The sequence below is a fragment of the Mirounga angustirostris genome, unplaced genomic scaffold (assembly GCF_029215605.1).
Source record: "Mirounga angustirostris isolate CCGP_5_RB_7025 unplaced genomic scaffold, mMirAng1.0.hap1 SCAF_9, whole genome shotgun sequence".
Lineage (NCBI taxonomy): Eukaryota > Metazoa > Chordata > Mammalia > Carnivora > Phocidae > Mirounga > Mirounga angustirostris.
The window spans coordinates 116,455,958-116,477,950 of NW_026991717.1; the positions used below are offsets into that span (position 1 = coordinate 116,455,958).

At 45.2% G+C, this 21,993-nt stretch overlaps 2 protein-coding genes across 16 annotated transcripts in view; one reads left to right on the forward strand and one right to left on the reverse strand.

Moving 5' to 3' along the window:
- Positions 1-486: 486 nt before the first annotated feature.
- The window catches only part of HEATR4 (HEAT repeat containing 4), a 39,719-nt gene continuing 18,212 nt past the window's right edge, over positions 487-21,993 (reverse strand). The window contains exons 11-17 of the mRNA XM_064571311.1: positions 21,521-21,590; positions 20,498-20,687; positions 19,148-19,226; positions 18,032-18,191; positions 16,599-16,657; positions 2,586-2,748; positions 487-2,134 (exon numbers count right to left, since the gene is read on the reverse strand). Of these exons, the coding sequence (XP_064427381.1) occupies positions 2,590-2,748; positions 16,599-16,657; positions 18,032-18,191; positions 19,148-19,226; positions 20,498-20,687; positions 21,521-21,590 (717 nt within the window). The 3' untranslated portion in view covers positions 487-2,134; positions 2,586-2,589. The remainder of the gene's footprint in view (positions 2,135-2,585; positions 2,749-16,598; positions 16,658-18,031; positions 18,192-19,147; positions 19,227-20,497; positions 20,688-21,520; positions 21,591-21,993) is intronic.
- The window catches only part of RIOX1 (ribosomal oxygenase 1), a 33,419-nt gene continuing 25,776 nt past the window's right edge, over positions 14,351-21,993 (forward strand). For 12 of the 15 annotated variants that reach the window (XR_010405254.1, XR_010405256.1, XR_010405253.1 and 9 more), the window contains exons 1-2: positions 14,351-16,204; positions 17,318-17,488. Coding sequence is in view for 4 of the 15 variants with exons in the window: in XM_064571313.1 (XP_064427383.1) it covers positions 14,477-16,204; positions 17,318-17,452 (1,863 nt within the window). In the remaining 11 variants the exon portion in view is untranslated. Of the gene's footprint in view, positions 16,487-17,317; positions 17,489-17,832; positions 18,283-21,993 lie in introns of those variants that run through there. The other 3 variants (XR_010405252.1, XM_045901169.3, XM_045901167.3) reach the window with 3 other exon arrangements.

Here is a 21,993-nt window from a genome sequence, read left to right on the forward strand (position 1 = left end):
TTTTTGGGACAGGATAGGAAGCTGTCACTTGTTTAATCAACCAGTGGAGTTAATGAATGTTGTGGCAGAAGAAAGGGAGAGGAAAGATGAAAAGAGGAACAAGGAAAAGGAGATAACTGAGAAGAGAGTGTGCTACAGATGTCTCAGTGGGGAGGAACAGGTGAGGGTCTTTATAAAGGAATGTGACACTCCTGGAGTATTTTATCATTATAATATTTTGTTCATATGAACAGATTAGCAAAAGCAGGAGGGTAAGGAGAATGGATGTCCAGCTTCTTTATTGCAAAGTACCAAGTAAACCAATTCAGAAACAGGAGAGGAAAAAGGAGCTGTCATGGGCCCCTACCAAGCTCACTCCTTCTCCAGCCTTTTCGCCTGTCCTTCCGCTCACCTGGAAGGTCTTCCCTCCTCTCCTCGGTACGTTCCGAGTCCTGTGCTCGGTCTGAGAGCCAAGCGAGTTCCTGGGTCTCCATGACTACTCCTGCACCTCCCACCCCCACCCCGACTCCTACAGCACATCCGCTGGGTGCCACACACTTCCTACTAGATTGAGCATATTGTCTGTGAAAGATCCTTATATGTATGCCTTATAGAACCCTTGTAAACCCCTCGAGCACAAGGGCCATTTCTTTGGCGGCTGCTACATCTCCCACAGTTCAGACCTTCTAAGAGACCCTCTGTTTGGCCTTGCTGACTGACTGAAGAGTTCAGTTGGGCTCTCTTGTTCTTGCCAGCAATGCAAAGCTCACAATAAAGGCCTTTCACGAGGAAATGACAAAGTCAAAGCTAGAGGGGCTGAGAAAGTACGCGAACAGAATTCTTTATTGTCTCAAATGCCTCTTGGTAGCCAGATCCCAGAATCCTCTGGTTGAATAGATGTGGAAATAACCTCCATATACACGATGGTGCTTTTTGGATTCCTGTTTCACTTGGATGGAATGTGTAAACTAATAAATAAAAACATGGGTTATGCGGGTCAGGAAAAGGAAAGATTTTCTGTTATGCAGTGAACTGATACTCCCCCAAAGTCCTTTTTTCCCCTGTGTCCCATAACTGCGAGGCATTCATAGTGGAAATTATTGCTTTTTATATTGCTGGTGATGACAGTGCCGCCGGAAGAGGGGATGTGATTAGGGCAAGAAAAAAGGAGCGATTCACATTGCCTGTATTTTCATCTCTAAATTTCCCAAAGCTCTTTAAGGCATAAATAACAATCAATTTTTAAGAAAGAAAGCTGGAGTCACACTACTTTGAATACTGGGTCTCTCCTCTCCCATAGTGATTTTTTTTTTTTTTTTTTGGTATTGTGTTGAGACAAGGAACTTGAAGGGACCCCATGAAAAAAGAGCTGGTTTTATTCTTTGCTCCTTTTCCTGCTTGTCTTCTCACTAGGACCTGTACTCCTGCCCTTGCATCATGGCTTCTAGTACAAATGTATGTCCTCCTTGTAAGGTCAAGGAGCTTATGATTTCTTTGGAGTCTCCCAGCACAATAGTATCTAAGGACTGACCGGGTGGGGTGGTCATGTACGTTTTTCAAGACCACGGGCTCCAGACACCCCTGACTCCAGGGCATGAGTGACTTATGGAGGACATCTGAGCACTCATCCTTGTTTTGACCAGTTCCTGGATGCCAGAAAGGACACGTAGATGAAACTACCATCCTCAGTAAAAACTCCAGACCCCGAGCAAAGACAAGACTCATGCTCCTTTCCCTTCTGGAGTCTCCCAAATGCTCCATCGGTATCTGCTCTCTCTATGCCTTCAATAAATTCTGCTCTCACTTCTTGCTGGCTCAAGTTTGATTTCTATCCTGCGTGAAGCCAAGGACCCTCTTGGTTGGTCCTGCAGGACCCCTCTGGGTCCTTGCCCTGGCCCGCCTACATCAGTATGCTCTGATAGAATGCCATCCAGTGATACATATACAGTCTGCACCTCTTCCATCATGTCTAAATCTTGAAAGCGTGAGGGTATGTTGAGGTTGCTGAGAATTGTCAGTCAGCATTGTGAAACTTCAGTGATGCTTCCAAGGGATCTCAGAGTGTTCATACCCACCTATGTGGTGCGAGGGAGAATGATCGTGCCAGCCTGGTCTTCTTGTAACACTCTTGTAAAGAACTTGCTCTAGAACAAGACTAGAATTGTAGATTAAAAAAAAAAAAATCACCTAAGCTGTCCCTTTCCTAGACAAATGGTATTCTAGTTTGGGTTTCAGAGGGCTCTTCATACAGCTTGCAAAGGATGATGGGTCTTTTAATATTTGTACTCTAGTAAAATTTGGAGCTCTGACCTATAATTAGTATATAACCTTTCTAGAGTATGGAAAAATAGGTTCAATCACCTAATGTGATGTCAATTTTCTTTAACCCTCTGTGTAAATGGTGCACATTAAAAAACCAGGACTACTGTTAGATTTTTCTTTATAAACATAATGACAAAAAGACTGTACAAGATCAATTAAAAAGGCAGAATGGGTCCACTGCTGTCTGTCTTGGAGTAAGAGAAAGGCTCATGCTAGAAATGATCACTTTTCCTTTCAGGGGAAGAGGACATGACCCTGGAAAACATTTCTCTCTGAGTATTTACCCAGCTAGAGATCCGGGTTGTCAGATCCAAATGGTCCCACCATAATCCTTTTTTCCCGGGCAGTGCGCAGATCTTTCACAGATGACAATTGACCTCTGCTTCTTGTGTGTAGGTCCAGGACTGGACTCTGTGACCAGGGATTTGGTGTGCGGGGCCTCACAGGCTGCAGAGAAATATTAATACATGAGTGCCTATGCCGAACACATGGTCTCATGTAAAAGGTAGACCCAAAGAGAAAGCCTCTTCAGCCACGGTTTATCAGAATAGCTCTATGAATTAGTACAATAAATAAGAAAGTAGAATTTAGGACTTCAAGACCTGTCCTTCTTTGACCCCCGTCAGAAGCCTAACGTGGCAAATATGCCTGAATTTCCCTCCCAAGAAGGCTTGGGCATCTGCATGACCTTTGGGGTTAGCCTGCATTTTTAATGTCTTTACTATTATGCAGAAGTAGCAGCAGTGATGGGACGCCCTTGTATCTGTGACTAAAGAGACCTATTCCAGGGACATGCTGAGAAGGTGGATTCACTCAGGGTGAACAGTCCCAGGGGACAGAGCACTGCTCTATCTCAACCCCATAAACCAATGTAGTGCTGGCCAGGGCTGAGCTTGTACCTAGGTTACAGCATCCTCAGGAGTCTAGGTTGTTCTAATATGAATCAAGTTTTCTGCATTACTCCATGGGCTAATAAAAGGGATGTCCTCTGTGGAGAAAAAAGGACCCTCACACATTGTTGGGCTCCCCCGTGAGCAGAGTCTGCTTGAGATTCTCGCTCTCTCTCTCCCTTCGCACCTCCCCCACTCGTGCACACCTCTCTTAAATAATAAAACAGCAACATGTAAATGCTAGAATAAATTAGATCCTTTGCATCTATTTAAACTTAAAATGAAAACACTTTTTTTAAAGATTTTTTTAAAAATTTTTAAGTAATCTCGGGTGCCTGGGTGGCTCAGATGGTTAAGCGGCTGCCTTCGGCTCAGGTCATGATCCCAGGGTCCTGGGATCAAGTCCCACATCGGGCTCCCTGCTCAGCAGGGAGCCTGCTTCTCCCTCTGCCTCTCTCTCTGTCTCTTATGAATAAATAAATAAAATCTTTAAAAAAAAATAAAAATTTTTTTTAAGTAATCTCTACACCCAATATGGGGCTTGAACTCATCACCCCGATATCAAGAGTCACGTGTTCTACTGACTGAGCCAGCCACATGTCCCAAAATGAAAATACTTTGGATGTCAATTTAAAACGTTAAAAAGACGACAAAGCTTTTCACAGTTCTTTTAGAGGGTACGTAAGCAAAAGAGTTGGAAGTTCAACATTCTAGACAGCATTTTTCATGATTTGTATCAGGACTTAGTGGGCTTTTACTATAAAGGGCCAGATAATAAATATCTTAGGTTTTGAGGGGCAGATGGTCTGTCTCAAAACCACTCAACTCTGCTGTTGTAGCATAAAAGTAGCCACAGGCAGTTTGTAATGAATGAGTGTGGCTGTGTTCCAATATAGGTTTACTTGTGGGCACTGCCATTTGAGTTTTGTATACATTTTATGTCACAAAATATTATTCTCCTTCTGATTTTTCAACCATTCAAAAATATAAAAATCATTCCAGTCCACAGAGTGTATAAAAAAACAGGACACAGGCTGGATTTGGTCAGAGGGCCACAATTTGTTGACCCCTGATTTATATTAATTGGGTGAATTAGTCTTTTTTTTTTTTTAATATTTTTATTTATTTGACAGAGAGAGATACAGCGAGAGAGGGAACACAAGCAGGGGGAGTGGGAGAGGGAGAAGCAGGCCTCCCGCCGAGCAGGGAGCCCGATGCGGGGCTCGATCCCAGGACCCTGGGATCATGACCTGAGCCCAAGGCAGACGCTTAACGACTGAGCCACCCAGGCGCCCCAAGTCTTACAAATTAGTAAATCAGTAGTCTCAAAGCTAGACTGTAATCTGTCTCACATTTGCCAAAGCAAAGGCCTAGTCCTTGAGGCCTTAAGCAAAATAAATCAGAAATAGATGAATTAAACATGAAAGTTCTTCTATTGCCAATAATCCCATTCCCAGAGGCAACGTCTGTCTTCAGTTTGGTATTTATCTTTCCAGATATTCAGCTGTGCAGATACACATACATATGCACACAACATATATGTTTTTAAAGAAACTAGGGTGCCTGGCTGGCTCAGTCTGCAGAGCATGTGACTCTATTTATTTGTTTGTTTGTTTGTTTGTTTGTTTGTTTGACACAGAGAGAGAGACAGCTAGAGAGGGAACACAAGCAGGGGGAGTGGGAGAGGGAGAAGCAGGCTCCCGGCTGAGCAGGGAGACCGATGTGGGCCTCGATCCCAGGACTCTGGGATCGTGACCTGAGCCAAAGGCAGACGCTTAACGACTGAGCCACCCAGGCGCCCCGAGCATGTGACTCTTGATCTCAGGGTTGTAAATTCAAGCCCACATTGAGTGTAGAGATTACATAAAATTAAAGGATTTTTCAAAAAATAAGTAAATAAAAAATAAACTATATATATGTATATATAATATATAAATGTATATGAGTTGTGGTTTTTTAAAGATTTTTATTTATTTATTTGACAGAACGAGCGAGCAGATAAGCAGGGGGAGCAGCAGGCAAAGGGAGAAGCAGACTCCCCGCTGAGCAAAGAGCCTGATGCAGGACTTGATCCCAGGACCCCGGGATCATGACCTGAGCCAACGGCAGACGCTTAACCAACCGAGCCACCCAGGTGCCCCATGAGTTATGTTTTTTTAACAAAAAATAAGACAACATATATATTGTTCTGCAATTTGATTTTTCAATTTATTATATATACTTTTTTTTTTAGGTGGAGAGAGGGAGAAAGAGAATCTTAAGCAGGCTCCATACCCAGTGTGGAGCTCAATCTCACAACTCTGAGATCATGACTTGAGCTGAAATCAAGAGTTCGGAACTTAACCAACTGAGCCACCCAGGGGCCCCTCAATTTACAATATATTTTAAACATCTTCCTTGTCATTCTTTTTAACAATTACCAATTAATAGGCATTTGAATCATTTCCAATTTTGAAATTATAAGCAATGAACACCTGTGTATCTTTGTACACATGGGTGAATATTTTCTTTTTTATTTTTTAAAGATTTTCTTTTTTAAAATTTATTTATTTATTTGAGAGAGAGCATGCGAGAGTACTAGCAGTGGGGGAGAGTCAGAGGGAGAGGGAGAAGCAGAAGTTCCGCTGAGCAGGGAGCCTGACGCGGGGCTCCATCCCAGCACCCCGGGATCATGACCTGAGCCAAAGACAGACTCTTAACCGACTGAGCCACCCAGGCGCCCCTAAATATTTTATTTTTAAGTAATCCCTCCACCCATTGTGGGGCTTGAACTTACAACCCCAAGATCAAGAGTTGCATGCTCTACCGACTGAGCCAGCCAGGCGCACATGGGTGAATATTTCAAGAGACAGATTCCTAAAAGTACAATTACTGGGTTTAAAGACATTCAAATTTTTATACTGATGCAATCATCCCAAAGTTTATCCTAGGGTTTCTCAATCTTGATATCATAGACATTTGGTCTTCAGTCTTTGTTGTAGGGCTGTACTGTACATTGTAGAATGTTTGTTAGCATCTCTAGCCTCTACCAGTTATATGTCAGCAACAACCCCCCTGTTGTGACAACCAAAAAAGTGTCTCTAGACAACGCCAAATGTCCCCTGGGGGCAAAATCACTGGGTGGAGAACCATGGCCCTGGACATTTGTTTTCTTTTTTTTCCTTTTATTTCACTTTTTTTCCTATTCCCCTTTCAACAACCTCTTATATTATCCTTCCTTCACGAAGGAAAAGTACTTAAAGGAACTGTGATTCAGTACATACCACTTGTGAGATAATAGAAAAAATATATATTGGTTTCTCCCACCACCCATTTCAGAGTACTGAAACCCTCATAATTTCCTAATAACAAGAACACTAAGAGCACTTCTTGTTCTAATATTTGTCTTTGACCCCTCCCCAGACAGAGGGATCTTAAAACCTTTGTAGATTGGGGCACCTGGGTGGCTCAGTCATTAAGCATCTGCCTTCGGCTCAGGTCATGATCCCGGGGTCCTGGGATTGAGCCCTGCATCAGGCTCCCTGCTCAGCTAGAGGCCTGCTTCTCCCTCTCCCACTCCCCCTGCTTGTGTTCCCTCTCTCGCTATGTATCTCTCTGTCAAATAAATAAATAAAAACTTAAAAAAAAAACCTTCATAAATTCTTAAGTGATAAGAGCACGTGGAGCATCTTTTGGTCTATTGAGGCAACCGTAGACTGGCTTCTGGGTTGGGGTTGGTCACCAGAAAGACCAAGCCATGATTAGACGCTTGGGATTTTCTGCCCACCCCTCATCCTTTAGAGAGGGGAAAGGAGCTAGAAACCAAGTTAATAATTAATCATGCCTGTGTAAGGAAGCCTCCATAAAAATACCAATAGTATGGAGCCCAGAGAGTTTCTGGTTGGTGAAACATCCACACCAGGAGTGTGACATACCCCAACTCCACAGGGACAGAAGCTCCTGCTGTCAGGACCCTCCCAGACCTCCCCCTATGTAGCTCTTGGTCTGGCTGTTCATCTGTCTCCCTTATCATATCCTTTTTTTTTTTTTTTTAAGATTTTATTTATTTATTTGAGAGAGAGCACATGAGAGGGGGGAGGGCCAGAGGGAGAAGCAGACTCCGTGCTGAGCAGGGAGCCCGATGAGGGACTCGATCCCGGGACTCCAGGATCATGACCTGAGCCGAAGGCAGTCACTCAACCAACTGAGCCACCCAGGCGCCCTCCCTTATCATATCCTTAATAAACTGGTCAATGTAAGTGTTTCCAAGTTTTGTGAGCCACCCTCAGAAATTAATAGAACCTGAGGCGGGGGCTGTGGGAACCTCACAACCCCGTTTGTTTTGTAGTCAAATTGGACAGAAGTTGAGGGTAACCTGGGGACCCAGTACTTGTAATTGGCGTCTGAAGTAGGGTGGGAACAGTCTTGTGGGCCTGAGCCCTTAACCTGTGGAATCAGATGCTATCTCCAGGTAGATAGTGTTCGAATTCCTCCAGGTAGATAGTGTTCGAACCCAGCTGGTGTTGCAGAGAACTGCTTGTGGTGGGGGGAAAACCCTCATGTATTTGGTGACCAGAGTGTCAGAAATGAAGTGTTGTGAATGTTCTGTAGGCGAAGGGTAAAGGAGACACATAAGAAAGACACGGGAGGAGGAAAGAACTGGGTTTTTCCTTATACAAGAGGGGAAAATGGTTTTTCAATACAACACCCCTCTGTTATTGAGATAGGGAAACTGAAGGGACCCCATGAAAAAAAGCTGTTTGGGTTTTTTTTTTGTTTTGTTTTTTGTTTGTTTGTTTGTTTGTTTTTGCTCCTTTCCCTGCTTGTCTTCTCACTAGGACCTGTACTCCTGCCCTGCATCATGGCTTCTAGTACAAATGTATGTCCTCCTTGTAAGGTCAAGGAGCTTATGATTTCTTTGGAGTCTCCCAGCACAATAGTATCTAAGGACTGACCGGGTGGGGTGGTCATGTACGTTTTTCAAGACCACGGGCTCCAGACACCACTGACTCCTGATGCCAAGACCCCTGACTCCGGGGCATGAGTGACTTATGGAGGACATCTGAGCACTCATCCTTGTTTTGACTAGTTCCTGGATGCCGGAGAGGACTCGTACACCAGACTACCGTCCTCAATAAAAACTCCAGACCCCAAGCAAAGACGAGACTTACTCTCCTTTCTGAATCTCCCAGACACTCTGTCTGCATCTGCACTCTCTGTCTTCAGTAAACTCTGCTCTCACTTCCTGTCCACTCACATTTGATTTCTGTCCTGCGTGAAGCCAAGGACCCTCTTGGTTGGTGCTGAGGACCCCCTCTGGGTCCTCAGACCCAGGAAGCTGGTGTGATTATGGGCTCAAGTGTGTCCCCTCCCTCCCAAATTCGTATATTGAAGTCCTAACCCCTAGTATCTCAGAATGTGATATTTGGAGATAGTCTTTAGAGGGGTAATTAAGTTAAAATGAGGTCATTTAAAGTGGACCCTAATCCAATATGAACTAAAAGAAGGAAATTTGGACACAGATTTGTACAGAGGAAAGACCACGTGAAAACAGGGAGAAGACAGCCTTCCGCCAAGACAAGGGGCCAGCTCTCAGAAACCAGCTCTGCCAATACCCCAGTCTCAGACTTCCGGTCTCCAGAACTGTGAGAAAAGAAATTTCTTTTGTTTAAGCCATCAAGTCTGTAGTATTTTGTTATGACAGCCCTAGCAAACTCATATACCCTCCCAATGTATTTGAATTTTAAATAAAGAATGAGTAAAAAAGTCAATGACCAATCCAAAGGGATAACTATCTAACAATGGGTTTTGGCAGGGGAGATAATTTGGGGCATTTTCCTGAGAGGCTTCAGATCATTCTATGTAAGCTTAAACATGGAGTTGGCTTTATTCAACTTGTTTTCTATAGTAGCTTCTCTGATGAACAATTATTAACTTCTATAATCTTAATGTCAGGTTCCTTTGATTTATTTAAAGGGGAATTCTACTGATTCAAAAAAACCAGAAGAGCAAGGCAGGCAATGATTCGAGATCACAAAATATGAAATGAGTTTGGGAACGTGAAGTTTGTTGCTTAGAAAGCACTGTATTTTTTTTAAACCAGTTTTTTTTTTTTAGGTTTTATTTATTTATTTGTCAGAGAAAGAGAGAGTGAGAGAGAGAGAGAGAGCACGCACACAAGCAGGGGAAATGGGCAGAGGGAGAAACAGACTCTCCGCTGAGCAAGAAGTCCAGTGAAGAACTCGATCACAGGACCCTGAGGTCATGACCCAAGCCAAGGGCAGACACTTAACAACTGAGCCATCCAGGCACCTGAAAACACTGTATTTTTTAATCACACAAGTGATTTGTCACAGCACTCCAGCTGGTCTGAAGGGTTAACTTGCTTCAAGTTAACACACTCCTTGCTTGCTGACTTAAGGCTCTTCATCTGTAACAGAACTAATTTACTTTCAGGGCGCCTGGGTGGCTCAGCCAATTAAGAGTCTGCCTTCAGCTCAGGTCATGATCCCAGGATCCTGGGATTGAGCCCCGCATCGGCTCCCTGCTCATCGGGGAGCCTGCTTCTCCCTCTCTCACTCCCTCTGCTTGTGTTCCCTCTCCTACTATCTCTCTCTGTCAAATAAATAAATAAAATCTTAAAAAAGAAAAAGAATAATTTACTTTCTTTGAGATTTGCAGGCCACTGGCCTTGGGGAATAAAGGACCACAACGTTCCCAGGCCACCACAGAGGCCAGCAAGTCTGAAGCCCCCTTAGCTTTCTGATTAGCCCAGCAATCTTTTAGCAAAATGTTTTTCATTTTTAAGGTCACACAAAATGACTTCACTGGCCTCCCTTTGCGCATCTGTAGAACTTGCCCTCCTTTGCAGAAAGAACAGAGTATTTACTCTTGCATAACCCCCGGGCACCAAGGAACCAGAATTTACTTACTTACTTATTTTATTTATTTATTTATTTATTTTAAGATTGATTTATTTGAGAGAGAGTGTGAGCGTGGGGCGGGGGGGGGGGGCGCAGGCAGAGGGAGAGGGAGAGAGAGAGAATCTCAAGCAGACTCCCCACTGAGCGTGAAGCCTGATGCAGGGCTCCATCTTACGACCCTGAGATCATGACCTGAGCCAAAATCAAGAGTTGGACTCTTAACCTACTGAGCCACCCAGGTGCCTTGGAACCAGAACTTCTTGCACAACCTCCGAGTACCAAAATAACTCTGTAGCTGGCATCGTCGCACCTATATTCAAGATATGTCACAGACCACTGCACTCTGTTAACTGATTAAACCCCTTTAAAAATCTTGGGCCAGGCAAAAGCCTGGGAGTTGGCCTATTCAGGTGGCCAGCCTCCGGAATAAAGCTCACACTCCTTTCCAAAAAACTTGTCTCTTGAATATTGGCCTTTTGAGTGATGGGCAGCCAAACTTGGGTTTCAGTAATGATGTATGTTTTATGTAGAAAACCCAGAACATACAAACAAGTAAAGAAGAAGAAAATAAAAGTCACCTGAATCCCACCATCCAAAGATAATCGCTGTTAAATATTGTGGCGTAAAGACTCCCCAACTTTCTTGAGTAATATGTATTCTTAGAAAGAAACAACAGGCCCCAGTGGAGTCACTTTTGCTAAACCCCACCAAGCCTCAACACCTAACCTAATTGTACTTCTAGCCATTCCCAGCAGTGGAATTTTATACCAATTACTTTGGAATTTCCAGATCTGCACTAGTGAGGTAAACTGCATGATAAGACCCCTTGCCTTCCCCTAAGGGAAGGTAACCTTACCTGAAATAATCCACTCTTTTAACTTCTTTGTCCCACCCTCTTTCTGCCAGCAAGAAACCTGCCATTTTGTACAACTTGGAGTTCCTTGCTACTTGCTAGATGGGATGCTGCCTGATTCATAAATTGTTGAATAAAGCCAATTAGATCTTCAAATGTATTCAAATTTTGTTTTTTAACAGTATGGATGTATGTATGGATAGACAGGTATACACATACACATTACACATACGTAAATGTCCCCCGAATGGGATCCTACTACAACACTTATTTTGTCTTTTATTTCCCCACCCAGTGATACATTAAGAACATTACTCCATGTCATTCAATTGTATTTCTGAAGATGGTTATTAAAATCTGCTCTTAGAGTGAGAACTAAGTAGCACCACAGGAAAAGTGATGAAATTTAAAATAAGTCAGGCTCCAAAAGATGCCTCTCAGTCACAAGGGAATCTCAAAGACAGACAGCAACAACATTCTTTGAGGAAATCACAAAATGTTGAGAAAAGAAAAAGATGAGGTCACGGGAAGGACTGGGAGGAGGAGATGTTTGTACAGGATGTAGAAAAGATACATTCACAGCCCTCTTCTAGCTGAGTTTATACCCCAGCTTTGTGAGCAGAGGAGCACAGCTCATCCCCCTAGTTCACTGCAGGATGTGTATTGAAAACCACTCCCTCAAAGGCAATTAAAGCTCCCACTGACAAACCAGACCTGCCCTCTTCAACATTTCCCCAAGGGATCTGATATTACGGCCTTGCCAGCACACACAGCCTGTGTGTCAGTTAGGAAGAGGGCTCCCCCTCCTGCTGTCCTTTCTAGACACTGCAGCCCTAAACTAGGGCACAGGAATTGGGAGACTATCATTTGGTATCAGCTCATACTGCTCCCCCCAGCCCACCCTAGCTCATACTTCGATTCCTGGTCTGTTCCTCACACAATGGACTTGTCTGATATGATTTACTTAAACTTCTACAGAACATATGCAAAAATAATCTTAATCTCCACATCCCCACACCCCAAACCAGGCTAGGGACACACAAGCCATCTTACAGGGCTTTGCTCCATAATAATAAATTATTATTACTATAGCTATCATTTTTTAAGTGTTTAGCTCTGTACCAGACCCTGTGCTAAGTGCCTTAGATGCATTATTTTATCCTTACAACAACTCAATGAAGAAGTAGGTTCAGGGGAGCCTGGGTGGCTCAGTCGTTAAACGTCTACCTTCAGCTTGGGTCATGATCCTGGGGTCCTGGGATGGAGCCCCGCATCTGGCTCCCCGGAGAGCCTGCTTCTCCCTCTCCCACTCCCCCTGCTTGTGTTCCCTCTCTTGCTGTCTCTCTCTGTCAAATAAATAAAATCTTTAAAAAAAAAAAGAAGTAGGTTCAATTATTATTCCCATTTTACAGATGAGATTACTGAGACCGAAGAGAGTAACTTGACTCAGCTAATGCCACAGATAATGAGTGAGAAGGAATCAATTCTAGTTGGTCGGCTTCCCGCAAACATTTCCTGTGCACCTCCTGTATGAAAGGCAGTATACTAAACTCAAGAGAAAAAGGCATACAGCAGTCCTTTCTTTGAAATCCCACCATCCTTGAAAGAGTTTACAGTTTAGGAAGGAAAATGACAAGTACATAATATACCAATACAAGGCATAAGGTGCTAAGTTCACGTGAAAGGGTCAAAGTTCTCTTGTGATTAGAGATGCGAGGGCCTTTGAGGAGATGGAATGTGAAATGGGCTTTAATAAGGGTTTTCACAAAAGACGTTTGGAGGACAGCATTTAGGGGAAACAGCATGAGTAAAGAAAGGTATGGCAAATACAGGCAAGGAAGAGCAAATAGTTAAACTTCTAGAAGTAGAGCTTAGGGGAACTGTGACTGATAAAGCTGTAACATTACGTGACTTCAGAACCTAGCTACAGAGCTCGGAATGGTCGACGGAGTATCAGATGGGTTTTGAGAGAGGTAATGGTAAATCTGGGGCCACAACTTGAGAAAATTTTGTTGTCACTACCTGTGTTATAAACTGGCATAGGGAGAAATCAAAGTTAGAGACCAGTTGGGAAACTTATAATAGACCAAAGTTTCTTGGTCTCAGCACTAATGACATTCTGGATCAGATAAATATCTGGAGGGGGAGAGTGTCCTTTGCACTGCAGGTGTTTAACAGCATGTCTGGCCTCTACCCACTGCATATTTTAACATTCCGCCCCATCCCCAGTGTTTCCTGGGAGGCAAAATCGCCTCAGTTGAGGACAACTGTATTAGACCATATTACAGTCAGAAATTTTAAAAGGTGAATGTGACCCGTGGACAGGGTTAAAACATAAAAGCTTTGGCAAGTGTTTGGATAGAAGTGTGACTGAAGAGGATGGAAGGATCAAACAGATGTAGTCTAACATACTCCTAATTGCTTGCAACACTGTAAACTTCAGAAGGGCAATTTGGTAAACCCTTTTGAAGGGAGTTTGGTAAAACCTATTAACAATCACAAAAGCTATCTTGCCCTTTGACCCAGCAATTCCATTCCTGGAAATTTATCTCAAATGATTCAAATGAAGACACAATCTTCATGTACAAAGCAACAGTATTTACAGAGAATAGTGACCTTGCTGTTCTCAACAATTGCACCCTCATGCCTACCACATTTAATAGTGCCTGTTAAATGAGAGGCTCAGATTTAAGAGGTCAATTTAAGATTCAGAGAAAGTGTGATCGAAGATTCTGAGGAGAGAAGTCGTAGCTAAGGAAACAAAACCCCAGATGGGGTGGAAAAGGCAGATATCAAGAACGCAAGTAGAAACTCTTATAACTTATTCCCATATCATAGAGGGCAATGACTCAGATTTTGTATATCCTTGCATTCTTTTTTTTTTTTTTTAAGGTAGGCTCCACCCCCAACGTGGGGCTTGAACTCACAACTCAGATCAAGGATCACACGCTCTGCTCTACATTCTGAGCCAGCCAGGGGCTCCCCCCAACCCCAAAAGACTGAGATTTTTTGTATTGGTCAAAGGAAGGAAGGAAATTAGGGAGTCAATCAGTGACGTCATCTGCTGAGAAAGAAGACCCGGTGGACCCAAGGTTTGAACTTTGCCCGAAGAATCTCGATCTTTGCCCAAGAACATTCCTTGAAAATAGGAATTGTGCGCTTTTCCGTGCAAAGTTGGGGAAGAACACGCTGTTCAGAAATGAGGACGTCCTAGGGAACACCCCAATATACAGAGATTAAAGATGAAGAGTTAATTAAGTAGACAACTTTCTCCCGGAGTCCCCAGCAACTTGGTTTTTAAATTGCCCTGCAAATGTGGAACCCTTGCTAATTCAGCAGGGACACCGCTATTCTGTGAGAAGCTGGGTACTGCCAGCCGGGTGAGCGTGAGGCTCCGGGGGGAAGAATGGCAGGCGTGGCCACCCGGGAGGCGGCTGGAGGCCGCGCCCCCTTCCCAGAGTGCCTCGCTGCGGCTCCCCGCGAGATCCCTTTTCTACCCAGCCCCGCCGGCCTCGGAAGGGGCTCCCGCCATGGACGGGCTGCGGACTAGCACGGGGCTGTTGAGGCGCGGGAGGTTGAGACGCCGGCGCCAGCCGCAGCCACACAGCGGGTCGGTCCTGGCCCTGCCCCTGAGGCCCAGGAAGATCCGAAGGCAGCTTAGGAGAAGCGTGGCGTCCCGCATGGCCGCACTGAGGGCCCAGACGCTGCCCAGCGAGGACTCGGAGGACTCGAGGGTGGAGTCGACGGTCGACGATCCGGGGGACCCGCTGCCTGGTGGGGCGGCGGCCATCCCCGATGCGGCCCGGCGGGAGCCGTATGGCCACCTGGGGCCTGCAGAGCTGCTGGAGGCCTCCCCCGCGGCCCGCTCCCTCCAGACACCCCGCTCCCTGGTGGAGGCGCAGACCCCGCCGGCCCGCCTGGTGGAGGCGCAGACTCCGCCGGCCCGCCTGGTGCCGGCTTCCGCGCCGCCCGCGCGCCTGGTGGAGGTGCCCGCCGCGCCGGCCCGCGTGGTAGAAACCTCGGCCCTGCTATGCAATGCCCAGCACTTGGCGGCCGCCCCTCTGTCCGTAGCTCCCGCCACGCTGTCGGGGCCGCAGGTGGACAGCACGGGCGGGGAGCTGGCCTGGGACTCCCCGCTGCAGCGCGTCCTGGCCGAGCTGAACCGCATCCCCAGCAGCCGGCGGCGGGCAGCGCGCCTCTTCGAGTGGCTCATCTCGCCCATGCCGCCCGACCATTTCTACCGGCGCCTGTGGGAGCGGGAGGCGGTGCTGGTGCGGCGGCAGGACCACGCCTACTACCAGGGGCTTTTCTCCACCGCAGACCTGGACTCCCTGCTGCGCCACGAGGAGGTGCAGTTCGGGCAGCACCTGGACGCCGCTCGCTACGTCAACGGGCGGCGTGAGACCCTGAACCCGCCCGGCCGCGCGCTGCCCGCCGCCGCCTGGTCCCTGTACCAGGCCGGCTGCTCCCTGCGCCTCCTCTGTCCGCAGGCCTTCTCGACCACCGTGTGGCAGTTTTTGGCTGTGCTCCAGGAGCAGTTTGGAAGCATGGCAGGCTCCAACATTTACCTCACGCCCCCCAATTCGCAGGGCTTTGCCCCCCACTACGACGACATCGAGGCTTTTGTGCTGCAGCTGGAAGGTAGGAAACTCTGGCGCGTGTACCGACCCCGGGTCCCGACGGAGGAGCTGGCCCTGACATCCAGTCCCAACTTCAGCCAGGACGACCTCGGTGAGCCGGTGCTGCAGACCGTGCTGGAACCCGGAGATTTGCTCTATTTTCCTCGGGGCTTCATTCACCAAGCCGAATGCCAGGATGGGGTGCACTCTCTGCACCTCACCTTGTCCACGTACCAGCGCAATACCTGGGGCGACTTCCTGGAGGCCGTACTGCCTCTGGCAGTGCAGGCTGCAATGGAAGAAAATGTGGAATTCCGAAGGGGTCTCCCCCGAGACTTCATGGATTACATGGGGGCCCAGCACTCGGATTCTAAGGATCCACGAAGAACGGCTTTTATGGAGAAGGTGCGAGTCCTGGTTGCCCGCTTGGGACACTTTGCTCCTGTCGATGCTGTGGCTGACCAGCGAGCCAAAGACTTCATCCACGATTCTCTGCCCCCTGTGCTGACTGATAGGGAGAGGGCACTAAGTGTTTATGGGCTCCCAATTCGCTGGGAGGCTGGCGAACCTGTGAACGTGGGGGCCCAGTTGACAACGGAAACAGAAGTGCACATGCTGCAGGATGGGATAGCTCGGCTGGTGGGTGAGGGAGGCCATTTGTTTCTCTATTATACAGTGGAGAACTCCCGTGTTTATCATCTGGAAGAGCCCAAGTGCTTGGAGATATACCCTCAGCAAGCTGATGCCATGGAACTCTTGCTGCGCTCCTACCCAGAGTTTGTGAGAGTAGGGGACCTGCCCTGTGACACTGTGGAGGACCAGCTTTCCTTGGCAACCATGTTATATGACAAGGGGCTGCTGCTCACCAAGATGCCTCTAACCTGAACTAGTTTCTTGTTGATTGCTGGAAGCAAGACAGTGGTGATTCTCTTAACTACCATTACCACCTTTTTGGCAGGGGGCTGGGGGATGGGTGGGGGGACTCATGTTCTTACCTTGAGAACCATTTACCTTTATGACTGCTTACATTTACCTTTATGACTGCTTTAATGTCACAAATTTCAGATGGCTTTCTAGGAATCACCACTTCATCTAGGCACAAAAGCAAAAGCAGAAGTTGGAGGTGGAAAAAGGAGCTCTTTCTGCAGAAGTAACTTTGATCCCTGATTATTTCAGAGCACCAGCCTCATCATCACCCCCAGGCTTCAGTGTACTGTGTAGCACTTGCTGTGTGGTTCTGCTTGAGACATCAGATGTTTTTATTTGGGATTTGCATCCTTCATTTGAGTTCTCTTTCCTCAGTTTGGGGGGAGGGTTGGGGTCAGTATCCTGTTTGTTACTGTGAGTTTGTATGTTAGAAAAGTTATTAAAGTGCCAAAGAATGTTTCTCTTTTTTAAGGCTAGATTATTATGTGACGTGTTTGAAGGAATTGGGGGGGGGTAGGGAAAATCTGTAATGGTTGAGGTGAAAGGTAACTTGGGGTGGCTGTAGGATTGGGGCCAATTATATAACTTTGGGGGTAATTTATTTTAATCATGCTACTTGAACCCCAAACATCACAATCCTATTGGAAAAGTTAAGAGTGTATTATGTTTTTGTTCAGTGCTTGCTTGCATCAGTAGCTGGCATTGCTCCCAAAGGACAGCATGTCACCTACTTGTGCCTCAGTCAACCAACTTGTAGCAAGCTGGCCATGAAGGAAAGGAAGGCTGGTGTTCAAGTTACTTTCCACTCTCATTTTTTTCTGGCAGTTGGAGGAATCTTCCCCAAACCTGGCAAGTGACTGTTCTCATGGTTGGTGGAAGAGAGCCTGGTGTACCAGAGAGAGCACGGGACTTGGAGCCAGAAGACCTGGGTTTGGGGTGGTGGCTGGTAGGCCTGAATGAGCTGAGGCTGCTGCTACACCTGGGCACACAGATTTTGTAAGTATATTTTGGTATAGCTTGATGTCTGCACTTCATTTAGGTTGTCTGGAACTTTAAGATCCTATCACCATAACTGACAGGTGCAGTTATATAAGGTTGAGAATTTTATGAAGTTTTTTTTAAGTTGGGAAAGCATGGATATACATAAAGTGATAGCTTTCTCTCCAACCCCACTTTCCAGAGGTAACTACTATTAAAAGTTAAACTTACAAGGCTTTGTTTGGATGCATAATCAAACATAACAGTAGTTTTTGTTTTGTTTTCCTAACCTCTCATTTTTTGACCTAACTTTCAAATCCGTTAAATTAGAACTACCTCATTCTTTTTTTTTTTTTTTTAAGGGACAAAATAGCAAATTAAAAGCCAGGGAGCGGGCAGGAAAAAAATAAAAGGACTGAGAAGATGGTGGCCAAAAACGAAAGGTAGCAGCCTTTCCTGACTCATCCTACAGGGCTAGAAATTAAACTTCCCAAATGTCCAGATCCCGGAAGAGGCTTGTTAAAGGAGTCGAGGCATACGACTCACCCCTTGGAAACCTACCCTGAAAAGTTTCTTGTAGAAAAGTATGGAGTTTCAGTGGTTTTTGCCCCTCCTTGGGTTGCAAGTAAACACGTTTTGTTTCTTCCTTCACTTTTCCTATGACCCTCTCCATCTTGAATATTTTCTCTGTCAGCAAGTCCTTTTGGCTTAGTATTTGAATCTAGATCAGAAGAAATGATGTTGAAAAAAACTGTATTAGGCTGCAAATCATCAAAAACCATTAATAAAGTAACTTACTGCATTGTGCTTAATTGGTATTAGGTTGTACAATCCCTCGGCATTCTTCTGATGTTGGCTGGACATTTTTTACACCCATTAATGAAAAATCTACTTTAGCTTTTTGGGCATGATGAAAGGAACCTGCTAAGAAATGCTTGCTTTGTGTGAAGCTGGTTTTGTGAATTATATGAAGAAAGAATCTTATATTTTTAAAGTCTTTGTCCCTCTATTTCTTTTTTTTTTTTTTTAAGATTTTATTTATTTATATGACAGAGACAGCGAGAACAGGAACACAAGCAGGGGGAGTGGGAGAGGGAGAAGCAGGCTTCCCGCTGAGCAGGGAGCCCGATGTGGGACTTGATCCCAGGACCCTGGGATCATGACCTGAGCCGAAGGCAGATGCTTAACGACTGAGCCACCCAGGCGCCCCTGTCCCTCTATTTCTTCATCTCATCTAACAGCTTTGAAAAATTAGAACCGCCTGTTTAGCTAGAGCATTCCTTTGGTAAAACCCCAGTTTAGGGATTAAGGAAAATTAAAAAGAAAAAAATCAAGGGGGCTAGCTCCAGTCACTCATTCCTTCTCTAGGTCTACTTATAAAAAAGAACAACTTGGGTTTAGTTGATGGTGGGGAGAAAATGGTAAGGGAAGGAAAAACAAGTATTTCAGAAATAATAACCCACTTTGAGGGTTACTTGATAAGGCTGACAGGATTATTGTTTTTACTTTGTCTTTACTAGGATTTTATAATGTGATTTTTGCATAAATGTTTTGTATCTTCAGAAAATATGGTACCTGTGTGGTTGTAGAAAGTATTTCTGTGATGGAGAAAAGGGTCTAAGGAACTCTTGAGAGTCCTGAATTTTCTCTTGAAAACATGGCTTGCACTTAACTTACCCTGTTCTTGATCTTCTGAAGCATTTCTTGGTTTCCTTCATTTTCTAAGTTGAGTATCTTCATTGCCTGATGAATTTCCCTGAAAGATAAAAGGAACTTCTTATTCTTAGATCATTCTTACCTTTTTTTTTTTTTTAATTTAGGAAGTTGGGGGTGGGAAGGGCAGAGGGGGAGAGAGAATTCTAAGCAGGCTCCACACCCTGAGCTGAAATCAAGAATCAGATGCTTAACTAACTGAGCCACCCAGGTGTCCCAGATTGTTCTTACTCTTTTTTCTTTCCTTTTTTTAAAGATTTTATTTATTTTTGAGAGAGAGCTGGAGGGGGGGGGGAAGGGCAGAGGGAGAAGCAGACTCCTTCCTCACTGAGCAGAGAGCCCAATGTGGGGCTCGATCCCAGTACCCTGGGATCGTGACCTAAGCCAAAGGCAGACACTTAACCGACTGAGCCACCCCGGTGCCCCAGGTTGTTCTTATTCTTAAAAAAAAAAAGCATAAGGTAGACAATAGAGGAGTAGGATCAATCAAGAATCCTAAATTCCAATCCCAATCCTAACTGCAGTTTTGCTAAGCTTTATCTGCAAAAATGGTATGATGCTTAGCTTATAAAGATGTTGTATAGTTTTTAAGATGATATATTTGAAGATACTAATGGTACCATTTATTGAACACTTTCATGGTGTATACTAAACATGTCATCTCTTTAATCATCACCACAGACCCATAAGGCAGACAATTACCTGCATTTGATATCTGAAAAAATGAGCTCAGAAAGTTTAAGTAACTACCCATGTTCACATAGCTAGTGTATGCCTGAGCTGGGATTCAAACTCTGGTCTTTTTGGGGCACCTGGGTGGCTCAGTCATTAAGTGTCTGCCTTCGGCTCAGGTCATGATCTCAGGGTCCTGGGATCGAGCCCCGCATCGGGCTCCCTGCTCAGCGGGAGGCCTGCTTCTCCCTCTCCCACTCCCCCTGCTAGTGTTCCCTCTCTTGCTGTGTCTCTCTGTCAAATAAATAAATAAAATCTTTAAAAAAAAACAAAACAAAAAACTCTGGTCTTTTTGACTCTAAAGGCTGTCATCACAGTAGGCACTTGATAAATGTTAGCTGAATAAATGAATCATTTAAAACCACCTGGGGTGGAGAACAGGTATGTGAACTACATAACCTGACTTTCCATTCAATTAGGCCAGTTTTTCTGTTACCCACTTAAGTAGGCAGGTGAATGGCGCAGGTGAGCCTGCACTTACAGCCATTAGGCATCCTGGAAAGGCAGGGATATATTCTGTTAAAAAGGATGGGAGAATTGGTGGTACAAGAGGTCGTGGCAGGATTCAGGTTTAGAGCTTACTTTAGAACAGCCTCATGGTTCTCTAGGAGCAGCACGTCTAGGAAGGTGTCCCTGACCCGGTCCCCTTGAAGATTGAGGGCTAGGATGCTACGGCAAGCTTCTAGTCGTACACCTGGTGACTCTTCATAATGGATGGCCCAGAGCAGGAGGTCTGTCACCTGGGGACTCACTTGGCCAATCTGACCCAAAGCTGCAGAGATTAGAGGGCAGCATGTTCCACTGTCACTTAAGATGGAGTTGGCTGTATCCTAACATCCAGAAATGGCCTTATTAACAAATAACAGTAATAATATATAGACAGCTGCCTGCTAAATTAAGTATTGCAAACATTAAACTATTTTGTTAGTATCTTCTCTTTTGGATGACAATTATCATTAGAATTTTAGGGATGGGTTAGAGTAGGACATCTCCAAAGGATTCCTGTGGGGATGAGGAGGAAGGATCCATCCCATCCTTGCCCATTAGGATGTGAGAATACACTACTTTACTTTCCTTATTTATGTAGGGAATGAGATGTGGGACAGATAACCCAGAAGACCAGCCTAGTCAAGGCAAGATAATGGGGAAAGGAGACACAATTACTTAACAGGTTTACCTAAAGCAGAGATGGTCAACGAGAGCAGGAATGCCAAAAATCCTTAAAAAGAAACTAGGAAAGTTTGAGGTCAGGGTTTTAAATCGGCAGCAGTCTTGAATCGTCTTTTACAGGGTCCTATAGTTGAGGCCTCCAGAGCAAGTGTATCCAATAGCGGATACCTACTTAGAACTTAGTACTAAATCTGTTGGCAGGGACTGTCCTTTTAGCCCTTTGCCATAACAGATTTGACATAAACCTAGATTCAGAATCCTGAACGAAACATTAGAAAGAAGAAAGTAACCTTCAATTACTCAGGCAAGAACTTCTGAGAAGGTGTAACCATCTCTTCCCCTACATTCTACCCCTTCCTAGGGAGAGTCTGGGGATTTATACCAGCATGTGAGAAGGTATTTGAGGTTGAGAAGCTGGGGCCACTCCCATACTACCTTGAATGGCAAATGCCTTGATTTTCCAGTAAGGATCCCTCTGTATCAGATTCAAAAGGCATTCAAGGACCTGGGATGAATAAAAGGGCAGTGTTGAGTGGAGAGAATCAGAGCAAGAATGAACCAGAGACAGGGACCCCTCTCATCTCTAAAACGTGCTATCACTGAAAAATGGGCTTCTATCAATTCTAGTGACAAATGAGCTGGAAGCTGAAGTACTAGCCTGCACACATAGTGTATTAGCTGAATTATCTCCTGTCTAGATTGATTTTCCTCAACCCAGAGTTCTGTGGTCATACAGGCTTCTTTAGAACACCTCCAATCAGGTTTTCCCCTAATAATTAGGGATTATAACTCCATTCACTGGAGTTGATCCTAAAGCCCATAACTGAGAACAGTTAAGTCTTGTGCTCCCTGGGAGCTAAATGTGGTTCTAACTGACTCATTGATGTGGCCAGTCTACCCCCTCACCT